At 33.0% G+C, this 25,452-nt stretch overlaps 1 protein-coding gene across 5 annotated transcripts in view; it reads left to right on the plus strand.

Annotated features, from left to right (window-relative positions):
- Positions 1-25,452, plus strand: part of LOC129798689 (RYamide receptor) — a 156,982-nt gene that overhangs the window by 119,577 nt on the left and 11,953 nt on the right. For 3 of the 5 annotated variants that reach the window (XM_055841960.1, XM_055841958.1, XM_055841959.1), the window contains exons 6-7: positions 15,306-15,374; positions 20,998-21,244. In XM_055841960.1, coding sequence (XP_055697935.1) covers positions 15,306-15,374; positions 20,998-21,244 — 316 coding nt within the window. Of the gene's footprint in view, positions 1-15,305; positions 15,375-20,997; positions 21,312-25,452 lie in introns of all 5 variants that reach the window. The other 2 variants (XM_055841957.1, XM_055841961.1) reach the window with 2 other exon arrangements.

Genomic DNA, 25,452 nt, shown 5'->3' on the forward strand with positions numbered 1-25,452 from the left:
ACGCCATTCAGTTATCTTGAATCAAATTCGTGAAATTATACAAATTTTGTATTTAAACCAAAATATCAAGGATTTGGATGAACTGGCACAAAAGTGATATATGGGTGAAATGTAGACCAGAATGTTCTCTATAATTTTCCTATAGAACATGATCTCATCGATTACTCAGAAGCCAAGATAAGCGAGGTTTTTTGTTTCTTAACTTGTTTTTTCATCCAGAGTTCCCCAAGTAGTCATTTGTTGAACTTCAACTATATCAAAGAATTATTGTATTTTGTGGGACTTTCCATTTAAAACACTATTTTAAGTGTCTTGGTGGAGTAGAGGCAGTCAAATTGGCATCTGAGTGATTTCAAAGCGTTATTATGGGAAAAATCAATTTTTTCACACTTAAACGGCAAAATCGGAGTGATAGCGTAGTCTGAGTGGAAAATGATGTATGGACGAAATGTAGAGACAAATGTGCTCTACAATTATGTTGAAGTAATCATCAAAATCGGTTCAGCGACAGTCGAGATAATTGAGGTTATGTGATATTGAAATTGGTTTTTCGACTGTGGCGCCCCTGGTGTTGGTCCCACGAAGTTCAAATATTCTAGAAAGTTGTAGCATTTGGTGAGATCTTTCGTTTAAGCCCTCATTCATCAAAATCGGTCACATAGAACCGGAGATATGATTTTTTGAATTTTGTGAACTTTGACCCCTCATATCTCCGGTTCTGTTTTAACCACAGCACACATTTGCACCATTTTGGAAACGTCCTAGACTGGACTATAACATACTAAAATTTCATTAACTTGCACAATGCCGTTTTTGAGAAAAATGACTTTGAATTTCGATGAATTTTGACGCTATCACAGCGCCACCTGTGGTGACTTTTTGAACTTCCATCTGAAAGTACTCATCGAGGCGAAACCAAAAAGGTAAAATTTAGGCCGCTATGTTAATTAGAACCGGAGATAGAGGCCAGTCAATGTTCGAACTTTGACCCCTTATAGCTCGGGTCAGGGGTTATGGATCGACTTAAGGTTTTTTTTGTTTGATAGGTATAATCAACGGCTACAACATACTAAAATTTCAGCCCGATCGCATAAGGACTTTTTGAGTTATTTAACTTTTAAGATTAAAAAATTTTCTTTTTAATAATAGCGCCCCTAGCGGTGGTTTTATGAACTTGCGATGTTAGAAGGGGAAGTGGCATTTTACGAGAGCTTTCCAAAAAGCCCTCATTTTTTAAATTCTGACAATTAGAACAGGAGTTATGGCCATTTTAAGAATTTTTTTTGGACCCTTATAGCTCAGGTCAGGGGGGTCGGGGGACCTTAAGTTTGGTATTGATGGAAAGCTCTAAGGCCCAGCTATAACATACTAAAATTTGAGCCCGATCGATGCCATAGGGGCTGAGCTATTGAGAAAACAAAAAAAGGGGGGTCTTCAAAATGGCGGAAGGAGGGGTGGGGTGTGGGGGGTCAATGCACCAAGTTGCAATTTTCACCCGATATATAACCTTTGCCGAAAACCGCAAGTCGATATCTTTTTTAGTTTAGGAGCTATTAAGCTCCAAAGAGCGGCCGGACGGCCGGCCGGCCGGGAACTTAACTTAGCCCCCCATATATTCGTGATCAGGAAGTGGCGAAACACATTTTGGCCAAGTTTGAGGTCGATCGGACGACATGAAATTTTGTTAGGATTATAGTAGGTGAGATTGTTAAGAATCTCACCTAATATTACATTTCCAATTTGAAACTTTGGCGCTTGCATGCAACTATACCGAAATTTGGCACACTCACCCTAATACAGATTTGCTTTCGTTTAAAATTTTATATATTTTTTTTAATGGTAAGGTGACTGAGGTAGCGATCGTCAAGTTAAAGGAAATCTTGCAAAATTAGTTTAAAGTAGAGTAAGTGTGCCAAATTTCGGCATAGTTGCAAATAAGCACCGAAGTCCTAAGTTTGAAATGCAATATTTTTAATAAATAGTAAAATTTTTCTTGTTATACTCCCTTTTCGGGAGGGTTGTATGGTACCTTGAAAATTAGTTTATCATCTTTGTTTTCTTTAAATTACTTTCAAAAATATTGAAAAATTAATAATAATATGGATATTGGTTTTTGTAGTATTCCGGCCACTTTGAGTGTAATATCGGCCACCTTGTTTGTGACCACCTTTTGAGACGCAACGGATAGAAAATTTCAAAACGTTATCCAGAACGAGTTTCAAAATATTTACTTTAATACGTATATATGACCCACAAGTCCTGAAATCTTCAGTGTAATTTGTCCTGAAGACCTGAAGAGTTTGCCTTGTTATCCCAAATTTACGCCCTGATTCCCATAGCAGTTCGCCCTTTCTGAACTCTTCCAAAGTCTATTCCACATCATTTTTTTCATAGAGGCGATCCTTTTTTTTATGGGTATTGTAGAACTCAGAAAATGAAAAAAATTAAATAATATGAATAAGAAATTTAGGAAAGCAATGGATGTTGCCGGAATAGGCAACATTACATCACCGGACAGACGCTCACAAATCAATGTTTAATCAGAAACATTTTATTCAAGTCAATCAATAGGGATTTATACTTTACATCTCTCTTGATGATAGTAAAAAAACGTCTTAAAGGGAAGTGTGGCATCTTTGAAATTGGAATTTCTTTCCTATGTTTAAATGAAACTGAGTAATATCATAATGTAATTTACCTTCTCAATCTGTTTGTGCAGCTAAATTATATCACGATAAGGCCCAATTTTATTTAAAAATAGATAAAAAAAACCCAATTTCAAAGGTGCCGAACTTTCCCCTATTTGGGAAAATTTTTGGAATTAAGAAATTATTTCTTGGAATTGTTTTGTTATAGATAAAAATCTCAAATATGTTCAGTTCATGCATTTGCACAACACTTAACATTTACCTAAAAAAATATCTCAATTATTTTTCCTGAAAAAAAAAACAACTTAGAATAATTTTTTTGTCAAACGTTTAATTTTTTTTGGGACATAGGGAGTAAATAATTTAATTTTTTTTAATAAAATTGTATCCAACTTTATTATTATAAAAATTATTTCTCAATCATTTGTACCCACTATTAATCAAAGACTTTTTATTTATAAGGCCATACCCATCGTAATTTTTCCTTTCCTAGGAATCTTAAATAGATTATTTATTTTTATTATTTAGACATTTTCCCCATTTATCTAACACAATTCCTTAATTTTCTTTGAATTGAATGTAAATCAATAGCGACAGAAATATTTATAGGACCTCTAGAGAATTTTGTAATACTAATTATGTAATAGCCCATACGACTAATTATTTTGGATTTTGTCGACTTGTCCGGTGAAGTTGCTTGTGAAGTCGGCGGCAGCCGTAGATGTTAAAAGAACAATAAAATTATTATTATTATTGTATTACTCTGAATTAAGATTAAGAATATTGAGAAATTACTGGAATTAATTCATGCAATTTGTCTTTTATTAAAAAGAACTCAAAAACATTTTCTTAGAACAAATCATATCTTTATCTCTTAATTATCTTTATAATTTTCCAGACTATTCTCATAAATTTTTAATTCCGAGAAAAGGCCTTCAGAAATTTTCTCCTTAAGGGAGAGCTAGGACTCCTGAAAATAATAGGATCGAAAATGATACCATCCTTAAGAAATTTTTAAGAAAAGGTTCAGAGAATTATTACCATGTTTTGTTAACATTTGGAATCATAAAATTCGCTTGAATTAAACAAATACAAGTTATTTTCTTATTATATATTTAATTAAAATAAATACATGAAAATAATAAATTTCGTGATAGAATGCAATGAAATGGCTGGTTTGTAATGCAGTTTTCAGCTAAAATATTTTCGATGATACGAAATGAAAATTTATTCTTCCGTTTTGCCCAATAAATCATTTTTATGGAGCACAAGTCGGAATTTTTACCATCATCTCAGTATTGCCTATAGATCTTCCTTCCCTATTTTAATGACAATGGTTAAACATGACGCATTTATAGTATGTGAAATATCATTCTGTATAATTATTTTCTTCTTAATCCATACCACTTCCATGAATTTCATATTTCCATTTATATAATATCTCTGTGATTTAGCTTGTTGGATCAATTTCTCGTTAAATTTTAAGTCTTCAATTATAGTTATTAATCATTTTGGGAAGTAAATCAAGGGCATGGCTTAAGATGATAAATGGGTCGGGGAGGGGTTCTCTGAAAACAAATAGCTGATATCTAAAACCTCGTGGCCTGCAATCTGATAGCAGACGCGTGGAGGAGATTTAAAAAAATTCTATAATTATAAATGTGAAAGAAAAATTGTCAAAGGATATTTTCTTGAATAGATTTCTTGGTATTTTTTGATAAATGAAAGGAGAGCTCATTGACACAACTTTTAATAAACATCATTACAAACAATGTCTTTCAGAGTATCATCCCAGTAATAAAAGATTATTATATTCTTATCTGAGGATTTCGGAAGTGAAAAATTAATCTGCGTGAAAAGTCAATGAGACTTAATTGTTGCTCCTCTATATTTATTCTATTCTTATATGTAAAATCCATTTGGGCGGTGAAAATGACGTCATTTTACGTAAAAATTCATTACATGAAAATCAATTGTGCGTAGCACATTACGTTAATTTATTGTTGTCGTGCTGTGACTGATTGTAAGCTCAAATTTCCCATAAGCTTCTGGCTTTAAGAGAGCAAACACTGAAAATTCATGAAGAAAGAAATCCTGACCGTGACGTTTTGACGGTAAATTTTACGCCCTCAAAAAAGATTATGTTCCCTTCCATGAAGGGAGCTCAAACAGGAAATAAAATATGTTAATTAAAGACCATTGAAGCAGTCCAGCAGTCCCCTTAAAAGGATATAGAATAAAGTTCATCGATAGATAGCCCATTGATTTTTTTCCAGATTAAAGAAAGCTACTTAAACTTAAAGTTTCCCAAATATGTTTCTTTATTGGTGTACTTCGCGAAGTTTTTGCCCCTTTCTTTCCTATCATAAGCGTCATATCATATCATTGATATTATGTATATAATGAAAAAGGGTCTAACACTAATATTTTTCCCATCGGAAACCTAGGCGGAAAACCATTTTCCTCGTTGATGACTAAAGTGGAACCCCGTTCAATAAAACTTAACTTCCACTTCGATAAACAATCGGTTTCCTTATTTTTCTGCTCTTCCAAACCCTAAGAATCAGGAAGTAGAAAATTTACCCTTCTAGCAAGTATCAGAAAAGTCTTTTGTTGTGCTACTTCAGATACGTGAAAAACACTACAGTCTTTAAATCAATGGTGAATTGTATCTTTTTTTCTTCTTCTTGAAGATGACTCCATAAATTCTTTCCTGCAACCTGCAACGTTTCAATTGTTGAGTAAATTGCAGCAAAAATCAATAAATATGCTTGAATTTCCTGAAAGATTTCCTTAGTAGCCAAATAAAATAATCTCAATTTGTACGTTTTACAATGCTGGTGGATTCTTTTTAAGAAAAAAAAAATTAAAAGAAAATTATAGGTAGGGGAAGACTTTCAAGCTTCGTACACACTCTGGCTTCGAACTCTTCATATTTTTCCCATATTCCTTCAATGAATCTGACCTATTTTTTACGTAGAGAAAAACATATTTCGTAAAACTGTAAATGTTTGTGAATTCCTATTGAAGACTTACGAAATATTCGTAAATCGCATAGGGTAAAGGCTCCTAATTTTGGACAGTCTGCTTATAAGCATCGATGTTCCAAGTTTGAAGTTCGATATTTTCAATAATAATTGACTTTTTTTGTTACTCTCTTTTTTGTTTTTTGAAGAGTTGTTTAGAAACTTGGCAATGTTTTATTGTCTTTGTTTTTACTAAAATTAATCTTAATAGGGTAAGTGTGCCAAATTTTGGCATAGTAGTTACACGCAACCGCCAAATTCTCAAGTTTGAAATGTAATATTTTTATTAGAAATTGAATTTTTTTGTTGCTTTTTAATAAAGAGTGATTCTTGGAATCTTGTAAACTGTTTATCGTCTTTATTTTCTCTAAATTCATTCTTAATCATTTTTAAAGGAAATAAAAATGTAAATATAAAATTGGTGTCCTATTTCGGCCACCTTCATTCTCATAGTTCCGTGCCCTCCCGGAATTCTTTCAATGTCTTTTGCAGATCATCTTGCTCGTCGAAGCGACAGTTTTTTTTGCTATTTCTTACATTGTATATTCTCTAGAGTACGCAAAAACTAAAAAATCATGGATATTCGAAGAACAAAAAATGTGGCCGAAATTGCGAGTTGGCCGGAATTTGGCACACTTACCCTACGTTTAAAAATGAATTGATATGTAGAAGTGAATTTGACTCGAATTCGGAAAACTTGGTTATTAATTTGGACAACTTGGTTGTAAATTTGTACAGCTAATTCGCCTCAATAGGATGCCCATTGTTCTCCATTTCAAGAACCAATCTTACCAAGTCCTCTTCCTGTTCATGTAAGGGAACCGTAGTATGTCACAAAAAGCCCGGAAACTCTCCATATCAATCATTAAAGTGAGTTGACTTCGGTACTCCAAGTGCGCGCGGATTCGCGCATTCCCTGGCCTTTCCGGGAGCCTTTTAACGCTTTTCTCACTACATCTCTTTCATAGAGATGATGCTCCTTTGTTTATCCAGACATTTACACAACCTTCTCTACCGTATAGGTACGAACTCGACGTACGCACTTTGAATGAAGACATTCAGTGCACTTCACAACTTTGTAGTGTACTACCATCGGAGACACTATTTTCTCAACAATTCTTGACATTTTCGATCGTTTTCTACTACGTTCTGTGTAAATTTCTCTAATTTTTCCCTAATTCACTACTTACATTTACGAAGATTCTTGCCGTTCGACTATTGCTGAATGAGCCATCCGACATTTAGAAAATTTTCCCATTGGATGGCAACAATACAAAAAAATCTTTTTAAATTTTCACTAAATAGGTCTTTGCGACACAAAATTCTTATCACAGAACACTCCAGAAACTGAAGCAAACTCCTGAATCACAAAATTTCATTTTTCAAAATAATTGTCCATGTATTTATAAATGCAAAACACTGTCTATTTTTCATTTAATTTTTGTCGGCACTGTATTTTTATGAATCACAATACACTTTTCCATCGGAGGAGCTCTTGCTCCCAATGCACAATATAATATTATTGAGAAAACACGCGAAAATATCACCTACGTTGCGGATTCACAGCATTGAGCAATTCTATTTGCCATTTGATAAGTGAAATTTCCCCTCACATATATCCAGTGAGGGGAAAATTTTTTTATAGGGACACTGGAAGTCGGCGTCATATTTTAGTCATGGGCGGGTAATCTCAGAGTTATTAAAACGCCAAATGACTTCCGTAATTACCGTCATATTATTCCCCACTTTCCGTCATTCGACTCTCTGACGACCGTCATAAGACCCGTTTTTGGAATCCAGAATACATACATCCAACGGTAATCTTACTCCAAGTTGCTACTTGGGCTAGATCTAGTTATTTTGTTCACTCTCATAGGAAATTTTGAAAACATGTTTACAAACAAAAGTTATTGTGCGCTGGTCATAATATAGAAGTAAACACGAAGTTCTGTCATATTTCTCGTAAGCAATTACTCACACTGAATTTTCAACAAAGCGATTTTAACTCAAATCATATTCAAAATTTAACGTATTTAGTGTTAAAGTCTTCCAAAAAGAACAAATATTTAGATAGAATACATTATTCATCAAATATTGGAATAAAAATCCATAATTTTAATCAATTTATTTTTAGTGTCCAATTTTATCCTCAAAGTGTCCAAATTTAAAAACTGTCCAAAATTATGAGCTCTTACCCTAACCCATAAAAAAATTCGAAAATGTTTGTAGTTTTTTCACAAACAGTTTTCGTAATTACTTATTGAGCTTTTTTTGTTCTTTTACAAACATTTATTCGTACATTTGTCTTTGTCTGGAAAAACTTTACGAACAAATGACGAACTTTTTGTACATTTTTCTGTGTGATTACAAACATTTACGAAAAAATGTTTGTAAGAAAAACAAAAAAATGTTCGTCAAGTGATCGTTTTACGAACCATGTTGGTGTACAAAGTACGAAATTTTATGAATGTCTATAGAATTTTGTAAGACCCTACAGGAATTCACAAACATTTACAAACAATTTTACAAAATATTTTATATTCTGTGTAGGATATTTGTAACTTAAGACCAGCTATTAATATATATTGCCATTGATAAGTCAGATTCTTTAAAAAAAATATAGAAAAAATGTAAAGTATTTGAAGCTAGAGTGTGTACGAAGCCTAATACCCTTCCCCTATTTCTTAGAATTAATTCAAATATAAGAAACATAATATAAACAAGTTAAAAGTCTCTGTATTTTTCCTCTATTTTAGGACACCTACAAAGCTTTTTTATATACATATATATTTTTCCAATGTGATTTATTAATTCAATGTCTTCTGATATTTATTCCTGAATTTATGCTTCAATGGAGCCAATTTAGTGTTGTATGCTATACAAAGTTTGTTGGATTTGCTACAAAAAAATAACAAGTTGTCGGAAAATTTTGATCAATCTCTCAAGTTTTTTTTTTCTTAAGCATAACTATATTATTGTTGATTCTGTTGAGACACTCTGAGCGGGGTTTGTTGACTTTTCTTTTGTTGATTCTTCTTGCGATGAAAGAGATGCTGCCAAAACTTGAAATAATTCAGGAGGAAAATTAAATTTTTAATTAAATTTTTATGCAATATACTTTATATCCAGAAAAAGTCGCAAAATTAGTGAAAGACATACTTCTTTTTTTCAGTTGAATAAATATAATCTACTTGTACCTTCAGGTATTTTTCGCACACTTGAGTTCATTCAACCAATTAATTTTAATTTAAATCCCATTAAAAAATAAGTGATTTAGAAATTCTTTTGATCACAGAGCAAATATGCAAAGAATAGACGCAATTTTCAATCAATTCCAAACTACATTCCATTGTTGACCAGAACTATGTTTACTTAATCCCAGAGTTTTCCATACGGATGAGATTTGAGAACATGTTTATGGATATAAGTAGGGAGACTGTTAGAAAATTCTTGCTCTCTATTCATTCAAAAACAAAGAATTATAATGTAAATTCTTGTACATTATTATATACTTAAATAACATTGTTGAATTCTTGAAATGTTGTATTTTCTCTACCTGAAAGTTTCAGGCAATATTGCTTATATCATTCTTGTTTGTTAGAATTGGAAGGTGAGTGATAAGTCTAGATCGGTTTATGGCAGGTATGATTCTTGCTATGAGTCTACTACAAACACTTGCATATTAGCATAAAAGATGAAAATGAAGGACGTTAATGAACTTGATCCATTATAATATTATAATTTAATAGCTAGTTCACTGTCTCAATCTTCCTGGAAGGAGCTTTTTTTTGAAATTTGAGGCATTTGGGTATTAAGCTAAGCCTCTGGTCTGAAGACCGCTTTCCGTTTTAGGTTTTTCTTCCTTTAAGTTCTAAATACCTGAATTATACAACAAGAGACAGAGGTTTTCCAGTGTTTTTTCTTAAGATATTGTCTCCAACTGGAATTTGGCGGAAGATACTGTTACAAAAGTTAATTTTTCATGCTTGAAAGTGAAATATTAAAATCTATTTTAATATTTATTTATTTATTTGTTTTGATGATCGGGCTGTTTCTGGAACTTTGTATTTACATTATATTCAGTTTAAAAATTTTTATTAGGTTTACAATGTGTATGAGAAATACGTCTCTTCAGACGCTTCAATCATTTCCAAAGGAGGGGACTCGTTGAACACTTTTACCAATTCTACTAAGGCGGAGGCAGTCAAAATCCCGAATGTTCAATATCCTGAAAGGGATGAAATTATATGGAGCATAATGAGTAGAATAATTTCCCAAGACACAGAAAAATTCTCTTTCCCTCCAGCAAGCGCAGGTGCAATCGTGGGAGTAGCTATGACCTTTTAAGAATTTGGGATTTTGGCTTTCAGAATTTTGGCCCATTTGGGATTTTGGTTGGCTTTCTAGATTTTGGCTCATTCGGGGTTTTGGCTTTCGGGATTTTGTTTTTCGGGATTTTGTCTCATTCGGGATTTTTGCTTTTGAGATTTTGGCCCATTTGGTATTTTGGCTTTCGGGATTTTGGCTTTCGGGATTTTGGCTTTCGGGATTTTGGCTCATTCGGGATTTTGGCTTTCGAGATTTTGGCTTTCGGGATTTTGGCTTTCAAGATTTTGACTTTCAGGATCTTGGCTTTCGGGATTTTGACTTTTGAGATTTTGGCGTTCGGGATTTTGGCTTTCGGGATTTTGGTTTTAGGGATTTTGGCTTTCGGGATTTTGGCTTTCAAGATTTTGACTTTCAGGATCTTGGCTCATTCGGGATTTTGGCTTTCGGGATTTTGGCTTTCGGAATTTTGGCGTTCGGGATTTTGGCTTTTGGGATTTTGATCCATTCAGGATTTTGGCTTTAGGGATTTTGGCTTTCGGGATTTTGGCTTTCGGAATTTTGGCGTTCGGGATTTTGGCTTTTGGGATTTTGATCCATTCAGGATTTTGGCTTTAGGGATTTTGGCTTTCGGGATTTTGTCTTTCGGGATTTTGTCTTTCGGAATTTTGGCTCATTCGGGATTTTGGCTTTAAGGATTTTGACTTTCGGGATTTTAGCGTTTGAGCCGGACCCCTACTAAGGACCCCCTAAAAAAACTATCATAAAATAATGAAATATAAAAACTCACATAAAAGTAATAGAAGTTAATTTGTGTACAGTACATATTCATGTACCAAAAAAGTTGTGAAAGTTTGGAAAATATGTGATATTGCCCTATACTTTCATGCTGTAGAATTTGAATTACAGATAAATTTCGAAAGATTTCAGTGCAGAAGAATTGGAAGTCAAGAAAATTGAATCCTTTCCTAGGACTCTCCTTTGGGTAAAGGATATTCATGAAAAGGACAATAGATGATCCTAAGCTCTCAGTGTACAACAGTTTGGGATAACTCTTCCCTGCCAAATTTTATTGGATAAACATAATCGAAAATCAGCTTGAACCTATTCGGGGTTAAACACTGTGTTTAAAACTGAATCTGTTAAACTTTTGAGCTTTCAGCTTAGATAACAGATAAATCCAGTAGGGATTAGTTTTTATTGAAAACCTAGAGCAAAAGTACAACATATCACTATTTTCAATTTTGGAAAATTTGCCATTGACACCTAGTCTGAAAAATTTATGATGTTCTGTAGAGATCCATTATTTTACAAAACTTTTATTTATTAATTTTAAAATTGACTTTTGACAAATTTATGATTCATTTTTATCTAGACTAGATAGGATAAGTTCTTAGTCTTCTCATGGTAGTAAGCTTAAGTTTATTACACTGTGCAACGATGATTTTGTCCCTGGGTTCTCATGCTATTTTTTCTATTGCTAGGGTCAAATGATTTACGAAAATACTTATCATTTTGATTTCATTTGGATTTTGCGCCCGGTATTTAGGCAAAACCGTTTTTTCCGTTTTTTGATACTTGGGTGCCTATATCTCCGATTCTGCTGAACCGATTTATTTCTCACTATGGAATAATTTGGTCTCCTTTACATGCCCGATAAATCTTCTGAACAGATGAAGTTTGTACAACTGACACCAGGGGCGCTGTAGTCTCATAAATGTCAGAAAACATGGGAAAATCGAACTTTTTAGCAACTTTGATCAAAAATATCTCGAAAACTAGGACTGTCCCTAACAATCTGTTATGTGGGTTTGATAGAGAATTTAATCAGCTACATTTTCGTCCATGTACAACTTTTCTCTCAGATTATTTTATAACCTCGATATTGAGGTTCAAACGAAAAATGAGCATTCAGCCAATTAAATAAAACCTTCACAATTTCGAGTGTTATTGTTTTTTTTTCCTCGCAATTAGGCAGTACAAGCTTTTATTATATTATTTATTACTTAAATATCGATATTATGGTGATTTTTATATGACATTTTAAATTTTTACATATTATTTTATTACTTGGAAACTTGTATAAAACTTTAACGTATGTGATATACATAAAGTAACAATTATAAGTTCAAAAACTATGTTTAGATTTATTTCGACGAAAATCACGTAATTATGAGGTTAAAATTGTAGGATTGTAGATAAATGTTGGAAATTTTTTTTAAAGAATTATAAAAAGAAATGAATTTAGAAAAAGGATTTTTTGCAAAGTTTTCCATATGTAACTGGTATGTAAAAGGTAAAATAGATACTTATTGATTCTAAAACGTAAATTTAACAACAAATATTCTTTGAAATATTTAAAATTTTGCAATATGCAGTTAATATGCCTTTTGTGTAATAGTCTTTTGAGATTGAAATAACAGTGAAATCTTACTGAAGATATTGTTTGAGTTACCTTGTTTGTATTATATCTAAACACATTTTATAATGCAATAAGCATTAATAAAGCCCTACAATTGTAAGAAAAGTTAAAATAATACTCTGGGTTATCTAAACTTGAAAAGAAAAAGTTAAAATGTGCGAAATAGTTAAGTTTTTCTTTAGTTGGCTGAGTGCTCGTTTTTCGTTTGAACCTCAATATCGAGGTTAAAATACAATCTGAGTGAAAAGTTGTACATGGACAAAAATGTAGCTGATTAAATTCTCTATCAAACCCACAAAACAGATTGTTAGGGACAGTCCTAGTTTTCGAGATATTTTTGATCAAAGTTGCTAAAAAGTTCGATTTTCCCATGTTTTCTGACATTTATGAGACTACAGCGCCCCTGGTGTCAGTTGTACAAACTTCATCTGTTCAGAGGATTTATCGGGCATGTAAAGGAGAACAAATTATTCCATAGTGAGAAATAAATCGGTTCAGCAGAATCGGAGATATAGGCACCCAAGTATCAAAAAACGGAAAAAACGGTTTTGCCTAGATTCCAGGCGCAAAATCCAAATGAAATCAAAATGATAAGTATTTTCGTAAATCATTTGACCCTAGCAATAGAAAAAAGGGACAGATAATCCTAACCGGCTTATGTAGGTGAGATTCTTAACGTGAGCTAACTCGGAGTGCATGCAAATTCGATTTAGAGCTGAAGTTGGGAGACGCCATTCAGTTATCTTGAATAAAATTCGTGAAATTATACAAATTTTGTATTTAAACCAAAATATCAAGGATTTGGATGAACTGACAGAAAAGTGTTATATGGGTGAAATGTAGACCAGAATGTTCTCTATAATTTTTCCATAGAACATGATCTCATCGATTACTCAGAAGCCAAGATAATCGAGGTTTTTTGTTTCTTAACTCGTTTTTTCATCCATCAGAGTGCCCCAAGTAGTCATTTGTTGAACTTCAACTATATCAAAGAATTGTTGTATTCTGTGGGACTTTCCATTTAAAACCCTATTTTAAGTGTCTTGGTGGAGTAGAGGCAGTCAAATTGGCATCTGAGTGATTTCAAAGCGTTATTATTGGAAAAATCAATTTTTTCACACTTAAACGGCAAAATCGGAGTGATAGCGTAGTCTGAGTGGAAAATGATGTATGGACGAAATGTAGAGACAAATGTGCTCTACAATTATGTTGAAGTAATCATCAAAATCGGTTTAGCGACAGTCGAGATAATTGAGGTTATGTGATATTGAAATTAGTTTTTCGACTGTGGCGCCCCTGGTGTTGGTCCCACAAAGTTCAAATGTTCCAGAAAGTTGTAGTATTTGGTGAGATCTTTCGTTTAAGCCCTCATTCATCAAAATCGGTCACATAGAACCGGAGATATGATTTTTTAAATTTTGTGAACTTTGACCCCTCATATCTCCGGTTCTATTGAAACCACAGCGCATATACGCACCATTTTGGAAACGTCCTAGACTGGACTACAACATACTAAAATTTCATTAACTTGCACAATGCCGTTTTTGAGAAAAGTGACTTTGAATTTCGATGAATTTTGACGCTATCACAGCGCCACCTGTAGTGACTTTTTGAACTTCCATCTAAAAGTGCTCATCGAGACGAAACCAAAAAGGTAAAATTTATGTCGATATGTTAATTAGAACCGGAGATAGAGGCCGGTCAATGTTCGAACTTTGACCTCTTATAGCTCGGGTCAGGGGTTATGGATCGACTTAAGGTTTTTTTTGTTTGATAGGTATAATCAACGGCTACAACATACTAAAATTTCAGCCCGATTGCATAAGGAGTTTTTGAGTTATTTAACTTATAAGATTTAAAAAATTTCTTTTTAATAATAGCGCCCCTAGCGGTGGTTTTATGAACTTGCGATGTTAGAAGAGGAAGTGGCATTTCACGAGAGCTTTCCAAAAAGCCCTCACTTTTTAAATTCTGACAATTAGAACCGGAGTTATGGCCATTTTAAGAAAATTTTTTTGGACCCTTATAGCTCGGGTCAGGATGGTCGGAGGACCTTAAGTTTGGTATTGATGGAAAGCTCTAAGGCCCAGCTATAACATACTAAAATTTGAGCCCGATCGATGCCATAGGGCCGGAGCTATTGAGAAAACAAAAAAAGGGGGGTCTTCAAAATGGCGGAAGGAGGGGTGGGGGGTGGGGGGTCAATGCACCATGTTGCAATTTTCATACGATATTTAACCTTTGCCGAAAACCGCAAGTCGATATCTTTCTTAGTTTAGGAGCTATTAAGCTCCAAAGAGCGGCCGGACGGCCGGCCGGCCGGACGGCCGGCCGGCCGGCCGGGAACGTAACTTAGCCCCCCATATATTCGTGATCAGGAAGTGGCGAAACACATTTTGGCCAAGTTTGAGCGCGATCGGAGGACATGAAATTTTGTTAGGATTATAGTAGGTGAGATTGTTAAGAATCTCACCTAATAGCATGAGAACCCAGGGACAAAAAAAAAGTTCAAAATTGTTGCACAGTGTTATAATGAAAGATTTTTTATTCTCGTGATTTGAAAAATATTTTAGAAAAAGCTGAGTATATAATTAAAAAAAGAATCTATTTTTCATAATAAAATTTTATCTATGCTCTAAGCTTCATTCCAACTTAAATATCTTCCATGCACGTGATAATATAATTAAATTAGATGTTGCGGACGCAATATTCTTTCAACTGCATTCATGATGGGGATGATTGTTTTTGAAAAGTTCTGACAAAAAAAGGTTTTCACTGCAGAGGTGTATGGTGAAAATATTTTTTCCTGCCTGACACTAATTTCACCCACATGTGCAATTTTCCTTTTTTTTAACTAATATAATTTTTTTCCTTTGTTTTCAGATGATAAAAATGATGGTGACCGTCGTTATTGTGTTCACAGTTTGTTGGCTTCCCTTTAATATTTTAGGGGTGAGTATCTACTGTTTTTCCCAAAAAATATTTTAATTTCAACACCGATTTAAATTTTAATTAATAAACAGCAAGATCCTTTAATTTGGCGAATTGTATATGCAATTACTATATTACTGTAATTATTGGTAATTGTTTTTTATGTGCTTTTTGTGTGGTGAAAATGGTTTTTGTGGGTAAAGCCCAAAAAAACAAATTGATTCATTTGTTTTGGAATAAAGAATTATTGATTCTTTCATGCTTTGTTATTTTCACATCAAATGACGTCCAGTTGATAACTAAAGCATTTAACTTGTTTTTGGGGCAAAATTTATCTCTCACCGTTCTCAATTTTAGCAATTTCGAATATTGTTACCAATTAAGCTGTGTGAGACATTACCATTTGATTTATACTATTTACCATGTCACTTTTGTGCCCCTTTGTTCGATACATAAACCAAACTATGTGTGGTATAATGAATGGAGGAAGAGAGCAAAGGAAAAGTTGACAATTACCCAATTGGCGAATCGATTTTCACAGATATATCAAAGGGAATCGAAATAAAATATCCTTTTTAGAATGTACGCCCCCTCATACGTTCAGAATTCACAGTGCCTGTCAAATGTATCAAAACGCCAATATAAAATGTTCTAAAAGTTTTGAAATCTAATGAATCAGCCAAAGCTCAAAAGCTTAGTCAGATAGAATGAAAATCCCGTCATATATTTTAGTTGTGATTTTTTGAGATAATTGGAATTTATATAACAAATTAATTAAATCATAAGCTTTGAAATTGATTTATTTGACAAGCTTATTTATTTATTTCAACAAATAATTTCTAGTTCAATATTTATTTACTTTCATCCGCTTTAATAAATTATTTTGCAAAATCTGAAGTTGCGTATGCTTCAGTGTGTTTTAAAATTCAAATAAAGCACTTATTCTGATCATTGAGAAGTATGATTTTAATTTTAGGTTTGAGGTTTCAGGCTTATTTCCATGCAATTTAGCTTCACAATTGGTTTGTGGAGCTATATTATAAGGGAAGAGCACCACCGATCGGCAGTGTTCCTCGGATCGTCAGGTTAATACCGTATCGTTGCTCCAAATAATGAATTTTTAAAAATTATTAGCTACTTTTTACCATTTAACTCTCATAATAATGCACTTCAATAACCCAGATTTAATTGATAACACCAATTTTCTGTGAAACACCTGATTTAATTCGTGACAATCCGAGGTACAGAAGGCTAGTTTGCAATAACACCTATTTTTATTACTTTATTGTAATGATTTATAAATGAAATGCACAGACATAGTTAAATGGATAATTAATAGAGTAATTAGTATCAACAAAAATACCAAAAAGTATTTTGAGGCTTATATTTTCAACTAAATACGGAGTATGTCTCTAAACATTCCGATCCGTGGTGCTCTTCCCTTATCACAAAGATTTTCAGTACCATTTAAAAATTGGAGAAAAATGCCAAATTTTTGCCATTTTGTAGGGGATAGCAAAGAAGCGATTCTGATGGAGCCCCTACCCTGTGGAAGCCCCCTGAACAGATTTTTTTTAAAACTATTTTATACGTTTTTTTAGCTCATAAAGACCTCTATACATTGGGAGAAATTTTCTTCAAAAATTGCACTTTGACAGAATTTTGACGTTTCCATCCAGGGGAAAGCGCGCTACTTTCGGACGATTTATGCTTCGCACAAAACATTTTTTTCAATGTGTTATAAATAAATTTGGCCCATTATAATATTATATTTTGATAGCTAGTATAATGCCTTAAATTTTCAGAAAAGAGCCATGGGTGAAATCCATAGAGAACATAGAAAAAAATTGAATTGTCCAAAGCTTGAGCCGCCCGAAGGTAGCGCACTTTTCCCTACAGCAGTGCAGACGATTTCTTTCAAAAAAGCAATTTTTGGCGAACATTGCTCTCAATGTGTAGAAACCTTAAAAGACTCAATTTTATCCATCCGGCCTTTTTAATATTGCAGGTTTTAAAGTTTGAAAGGCCTAGCGGGAAAGGGTCGAGGAGGAGCCATTACGTTTCCTACACAATATTCAGAAAATAAAAAAAAATATAAAATCAAAAGTAATTCAAGAACATTAACATTTGGCAAACGTTAAGATAATTTCACCCAAGGCACTTTTACTGTTGTGAAATGTATTTTGTTAGAACTTCTGAGCTTTCTAAAAAGGCCAAAATCATTTAATTTGTATTAACACTAAACCTACACAGTAAAAAAGAGATGAAATTGGCTAGTTGAATTCTATTAGTTGAATTGAACTGGTTAAAATTTCGAATAACAACCATTGAAAAAATCAACTTTCAATTGAAAAGGAATCATTTAGATTACAAAACTAGTAAAATTAAACTCTCGGTAATGGCCTACGTACAATAAATAGTAGTAATAATTACTATAATAGTAATAAAATGAAGCAACAAAATGGCATAAACTCCATTCAACTGATTGATTGAAAATTGCCACGATTATCGCGTGTAATAGAATCAATTCGATTTTCGTAGTAATTTTTCAATCGATTATCGCAGCAAAAAGTTCAACTTTCAACTAATTTCGTTTGAACTCATTCTTCTTCTTTTTATATTTTGTGTAATTTCAGTACAATTGTTGAAGGAAAATTCAACTTACTTTGCTTTTCAACTTCGAAAATTCAACTTGTTTGCTTTTCAACTTTGCTTACTACGATAATCGTTGCAAATTTACTACAATCATCGATGCTCTCCCATTACACGCGATAATCGTAGTAATTATTTTTTACTGTGTACCAAGACCCGGTCATATTGACAGGTTTAAAATTAACACATATTTAAACGATACGAAGTCACTATCAAAATTTATGAATTTCTTAAAATAAGTATGTAAAATATTTTTCAGTGTTTATATTTTAATTTTTTGCTCTTTCCCAAGACAAATTTGTTGAGTATCCTACCCTACCGCGGTTTGTAATTTGACCAAGAAACGACCAAAAACGGTCAGTAGGTTTAGTGTTAAAATCGATAAAAGATAAAAATTGATCAAATACATCAAAAGATTTCTGCAAAAACCTAAGTTATTAAATGTCCAAAATGTGCTTTTAATATCATTTTGGGAGCATTTTTGATAGATTTTTCTCAAAGGAAGCTACAATCTTGTCTTGCAAGAAGTTTTAGGGTCGTAAAGAGCATTTTAAATTGAATTTAAATTAAATTTTTAATTTTAAAACACTCAAAAAAGAACATTTCTCGCATTTTTCGGAATTTCCACCCAAGAAAAGCCTATTTCAAAAATGTTTTAGGCTTGGTTTTATACGTTTTAGATTTTTTTTGTAGAAGTGTTCTCATTTTTGCAAATAATTTGAAGTCATAAAAAACGATATATGGTTTTATCTTGAATTTTAAATAAAAAGCTTTTTGAAATCTTCATAAGGTGTTTCAAACTGAAGCTACTTTAGGTTACAATTCCCTAATGCAAAAAGAAAAGCTAATATTTGCTTTTGAAAAACTATTTGAAGTTTGTTTATGAGCTATTTGCACCACTTAAAATCATCAAAATCGGATTAAAATAATACCATGCCGATAAAGAGTCAGAAAGTTTTTTTTGGATTGAGAATATCGTTTTGGGACACTATTCTAAAAAGCTTCAAATGCAATTTCTTCTATAAAAAAAACTACTTGAGAACGTTTATGTACCGTGAAGAAACCGATGAGCATCGGGGATATGGGGCAGCTCAGAAAAACAACGATTTTTCCCAAAGCTTTCGGCTCAAACTCCAAGCCTTCCTCAGTGACTGGGCGGGAAATGTACCCTTTATGTACTCCTTTGTATAAATTCGTCAAAATAGGCACAGAAATGGAATAAAAGAAACAGAGTTTCTTCGAAAAAGAGTTTCTAAGTGAATTTCATTTTTCTTAAAGATGCTATTAAGGATTTTATTGATTTTTAAATAAGCTCAAATTAATGAAAATTGGACTTATTTTTGAAAATTTGACCACAATTTGGCCACTCCTCTTTCTAAAATTCTAGCTAAACCCTTGACACTAAATAGAGCCTCTTATCAATCTTGAATGATGAGCAACTCAATGTGTGTATATACAATTGTAGGATTCCGTTCTTCTACAATGAGTCCTAACTGTTATTTATTTGAAAGTTATATGCCATTTCCCTTCATGACAGCACGAGAGAAACGGAACGCGGGAGGGAAATAGAGACAGTCTTGGCTTGAACGTGAGATGAGGAGCATGAAGGTCCGCGTTCTGGGCTCCTCAGAGAGAATAATTTATTATTCCAGGGCCTAGGACGCCCAGGACTACAGAATTTTGTTTTTGGTAGGGCCTCCCTTAAACATTTTCTGACTGGGCTTTACCGTTCTTAATAGGACTCTTTAATCCGTTCTTAATTGGGCTCCTCACTTTAGTAAATTAATTTTTTAATCTTTTTTAAATAAAAGTGATTTTTAGCGCCTTTTGTGCTTATACACTGAGAGAAATCCGAAAAAGTTAAAATAACATTCCGGAAATGTTAATAATATTATTTATCTGCATTATTTATCTGAAATCTGTGTAAATATTATGCTTTTTAGGTGTATTAGGGGTTAAAGTTATCCTTTTTCATGTTAATTTTACACTTAAAAAGGTGTAAAATTAACATTAAAAAAATGTTGATATATTTTTACACTTAAAAAGTGTTAAAGTTACGAGGAAAAAAAGTTAATCGCATCCTCCTTTTTTTCTCAGTGTAAGTAATCATCAACATTATCAGTATTTTTTAAGCTTCTGATTATTCATTCATTTCTAAGATAAAAAAAGCTTAGAGATTCATATTTATTGCCAAATAATATCTTAAAGTTTTTGAGTATAAGTGACAGTAAAACACGGTATTGACCTTTGGCTCCTTTCTCCTTTTAATTTCTCAAGCCTTGAGAATATACTCAGTTTACTGACCGGAAATTATCTAGCATTCTTAAAGTTTTTGTGTATTAGAAGTTCTATTCAAAATTTTTAGTAGGGTTGCGGAATTACTTATGACCTGTCCCTACATGGCCTCCTCGCAGAAATCTCGGTTTTTTCATAAATAAGGAAAGGCGGGACAGGTCGCAAGCAACGTTACAACCTTATCTTATACTTAGTTTTTTAAAGGTACTTTCGACAAGTTTTACTAATAAAAACTAATTAAAAAAAAATTTTAATATCAGGTTAGGGATTGTGAAGTTTGTTGCATTTTAACTAAAATTTTGGCTTGACACATTTTGTCCTTTATTGAGGGCTATCACATGGTGTGCAAAATATATGCAATTAGTGGGACTTGATATAGTAATACCTATCTTTATTCCAGGTACTGTTCCCTCTTTGAAATCTAAATCTAGCTTGAATGCTTGTAGAATTATGACATTTTGAAATTAAAAATCTCTGTGGAAGTGTATACAAATCAACTCCAAAAGATCCATTTAAAGATTTCAGGCAATTAAGATTGCAATCTTAAAGCAATTATTAAGATACTTCTAGATTGTATTTATTTGTACAAAATGTACCATTTCTTTTGATGGGTACTGTTTTTCAGATTCCAGACTCAGACATATGTGATAAATATAGAGTACTTCTGAACTCTTACCTCCCACATTTTCTTTTTAAGCTGCTTCTGTACGATGTCGAACTTCAATCGTGGAAACTGCTCCCCTACTTCTGGTTTGGATGCCACTGGCTAGCAATGGCCCACAGTTGCTGCAACCCAATTATTTATTGCTACATGAATGAACGGTTCCGACTGGGTTTCATGAAGGTCCTCCATGACATTCCCATCGTGAGGCGTTGCTGGTGTGTCCGGCAATGCGCCAGAGGACGAGGAGGAAGCATTGGAGCTGGTGGCCTAGCCCTCACTGGTGAGATGATCGACAATTTAAATGGAACAGGTGGTGGTCTCACGAGGAAGACCCGAATTCGCATTAGGTGCCACTTTACAGAACCGATGTCAATGTTGATATGTTTTCTATTGGCATTTTTATCATGTGTTTCATTCTAGCTTTATTCTTCTTCACGTATACTAAAGTATTGTTAATTTTTTTCTATTACTTCTTTTTTACCTATTGCTAAAACACATAATAGACGTTTCGAAATGCACAGAAGTGGTTTGTAACTTTTTTCTCAAACGTTATCATAAGTAGCAAAGCTTCTATTTTGAATGCTCCAGTATCTCAATTTATAGATGTAACGTTGATTAGGCATGGTAGCATATAGATATGATATAAAGTAATTAAGATGTAACTTTGTGATATAGTGGACGGATTTGACGAAGGATATCATTTTATACTTTGTAATGGCTTTTTCCAGACTTAGTGGAGACTTTAGGGGTTACATGTATTACAAGACCAATTTTCCGGGATAGAAAATCAATACTGTCCGGATGTATGAAATTCATGAAATTCCCTTATTAATAAATAGTTGCTCTAAAAATAGAATGATAGAGTGTGAAAGACTTTGAGGAATGCTCATATTCCAGATGGGATTTTCTAAAGCAATTTTCCTCGCCGAAATAAAAGATTTGAATTAAATTTTCACGAAACAGGAGTAAGCTTTCGGATTCAATCGTTTAGCTTATCCTTGTTTAATGTATTACTATCTGTTCGAGTAATTTAGTCAATTAATTTTTGTTAAAAAACTTTTTTATTTAAAATTTATCAAATTCGGAATCTTACTTAGGGTAGTCTTCGAATCGACCCCGAAAATCTTCTTGAATTGACAATGAGTCAGCTAAATCCGCAACTCCGATACGGATAAGCCATTTAAAATGAAAGCATGAATAAAATTATTTATTCGTAAAAGATCCGGTTTTGATTTTCAAAATTCATAAACTTTAAAAATAAATAATATTTTCATGAGTTTGATTAATGAGAAAAGACTTCTCTAAGTAGATGAACCTATAACGTATTCGTAATCTTGAAAAACACCCATTTAAGACTTAATTTAAGATCAAACTAGTTTGCACTCCTTTGTTTTATCTGGTTTTCTAAGACATTTCAAAGAATTCTGATTTTATTAAAATTAATTTACAACTACACTATTTAAAGGTTTTTAATAACAATGATATTTAACCTTGAAAATCCGAAAAATCATTTAAGGTCATTTTGAAAGAATATACGAAAATAGGGGAGAATTCCCATGCTTTGAGCAACCCCAAGCTTTATAATTACTAAATTTTTCCTATGCAACTGTGCAAAATATTTTAAAAATAAGACACTTTTCCCTAGTTTTTAAAGTATGAATACGATGAGCCACATTTAGTCATTGTAAAGCTTGGGACCGTGTAAAGCATAGGCACTTTCTCCTGTAGCCTTTTTCAAACATATTTCTTCAAAAGGAAAAGGTGATAAACATAAATTAACCATAATGGGCTTTAGTGTTCCTTTTTGAGGTCAGTTAAAGCACAAAGTAATTATCATCAACGGTTAAAAAATCATGCATGATTATGAATAACAGAAAATCGAGGAATTAAGTACGTATTTGTTATATTAATACAATTCGCGTGATTTTGGCTTTTCAGGATTGTGGCTATTTGGAATTTTGATCCATTCGATATTTTGGTTTTCGACCAATTCGAGATTTTGGTTTTCAAAATTTTGGATTTCGGGATTATGGCTTTTCAGGATTTCGACAAATTCGAAATTTTGACTCATTCGGGATTTTGGCTTTTCGGGATTTCGACCCATTCGAGATTTCTACTCATTCGAGATTTTGGATTCCCAGATTTTCGCTTCTGAGATTTTAGCTTTTTCGGATTTTGGTTTTTTTGGATTATGACACGTTCGGGATTTTGACCTATACCGAATTTTGGCCCTTTCGGGATTTTGGCTTTCCGGGATTATTACTCATACGGGATTCTGCTTTTTCGGAATTTGGTTTTTGATACTTTCGCTTTTGGGATTTTGGCTTTTCGAGATTATGAATTAATCCGGATATTGGCCCATTCGAGATTTTGGCGGTTTTTGGTATTTCGACTCTTCAGAATTTGGACTTTTTAGGATTTTAGTGTTCGGAATTTTGGCTTTCGGGATTTTAGCCAATACCGGTAAATACAAATATAAGTCTCATTTAGAAAATATACAGATTAAGTAACTGAAGTGGTTAAATAGATCATAGATCAATAGTTAAGTAGTTAATAGATCATAAAAGATTCGAAGCTTGTTTCTGTTTCACCGTTATATCCATTGTAAGGGCTTCATATCTAAAGTTCCGTCATATGGCTTAACTTCTCTAAATTTTGATATGATCCCAAGGATAATCCATTTATGTTTAAAAAACGACTAAAATTGCTTCTTGAGTAAGATGATATCGAGACCGAGACATTTCGGAACTGGGCTTAACCTGTGATTTAAAACTCGTATTAAAAACCTTTAAGTTTAGTAAGAGCCTTGTTATCCTTCAAGTTTGGTAAAAGACCGACGAAGAGACTAACCACATGATGTTCTTCAAAGGTATACAAGTAGCTAAAAATTTAGGGATTACGAGATTATGTTTCTCTCTTTTCTGGCTATAAACATGGTACATTCCTCTCAGAAAGTACTTTATTTAGTATTGTAATATGCTTCAATTGTACGCGTTCTTCAAAAAGACGAAAACTGATTTTAAACTAATTGAGAAACTTTTAAAATGCAGCAAAAACTTCTATAGACGGTTGATTCAAAAGGATTCTCTTAATCTCCCAAAATGCATTTCAATTGAAATTGTACTAAATTAAAAAATTCCATAGATACCTATCTGTATTATGACATCGAAAGAAAGTGCTTAAGGTTACAATGGTCAACATTTTCTGCATGTTAGCATCATCTTTGGCAAAAAAACAAAGTTTTACATTTCACCTCCCGTGAAACATAATAACGTTGAATAGGGAAATTTTCTACTATGTAATATCTTGAGTAACAGCCAAAGACAAGGCAAATATTCACAATGAAAATCTCCGATAAGCATTTTAGACAAGAGTAATTTTAAATTCAATAGAGCAATAATTGAAAACTTCTTTGACATCACCCGGGCAAGTTGGGTTGAATAATTTTGATCTTATACAGCAAGAAGGCATAAGAAAGTTTAATGAATCTCTTGGGTTTTCTCATTTCTCCAAGACAATCTTCGTTAGAGAAGGTTTTTCCGGTTGGGAAGTGAGTCCTTAATAAATATTAAATCATTCTCCTCTATCTTGGAAAGTGTCGATGCCTGTTAGACCTTCGGTTTTTGTTCCTCATTGTCTATTATTCTCCTTTTTTTTGAGAATGAGGGGGTTGGTTCGACGGATAGTAAAAAGCATTCCACTTTCATTGTGCTTAATTTCATTCTAGTCACGTTTCCCACTTTTACCAGAAAACTGGGTGCCTCCAAATTTATAAAAGATTTAATAACAATTCATTTGAGAGACTTTAAAGTTTGGATGGAGCTTTTGGGGCAACATTTCATAAACAGGGGTGTCATATCTAATTCATATACATATGTGGCAATGGACTAAATTGAATGAATTTCCGTCCAATCCCCACAAGACACTGTCAAATGGGAAGGAAAACCCCTAACGAATAACTCAGGAAGATTTCTACACATGCGAGAAATTGCCATATAACATAAATGTTGCGGGATTTTCACATGCAGAAAGGAAGTGTGAAGCAGAATAATTCTCATAGTCTTATGAGTGTCCCAATAAAATTACATTAGACGAATAACTCAGTTGGAAAAGGGGGATTTCCTGTAATACGTTCACTTTCAACATCGTTTAAATTTTCTCTTATAGAATTGTGATGTATCTATTATACCCAAATAGGCTTTATATACTATCAACAGGATGAAAGATACTGAACTCAATTCATCATGTTGTTGATATTTCTTCAAGGCTCATACTCCTCATACTTTATGTTCTCATGAAAAAAAGGTTTACCATTAATACTTCCTTCAATCTACCTTATACATAAATTGTGCATATATGTGCACATGTACACATCTGATGGAAAAACCTTTCAGACATCAGGCCTTATTAAGAATTCACAAGTATTGAAACTGATTTAGTAGATACCTGTGGGCATGGGCTAACCTTAATTTATTAATATTGATTTAT

This window comes from Phlebotomus papatasi, chromosome 1 (assembly GCF_024763615.1).
Source record: "Phlebotomus papatasi isolate M1 chromosome 1, Ppap_2.1, whole genome shotgun sequence".
In the NCBI taxonomy this organism is placed as follows: Eukaryota; Metazoa; Arthropoda; class Insecta; order Diptera; family Psychodidae; genus Phlebotomus; species Phlebotomus papatasi.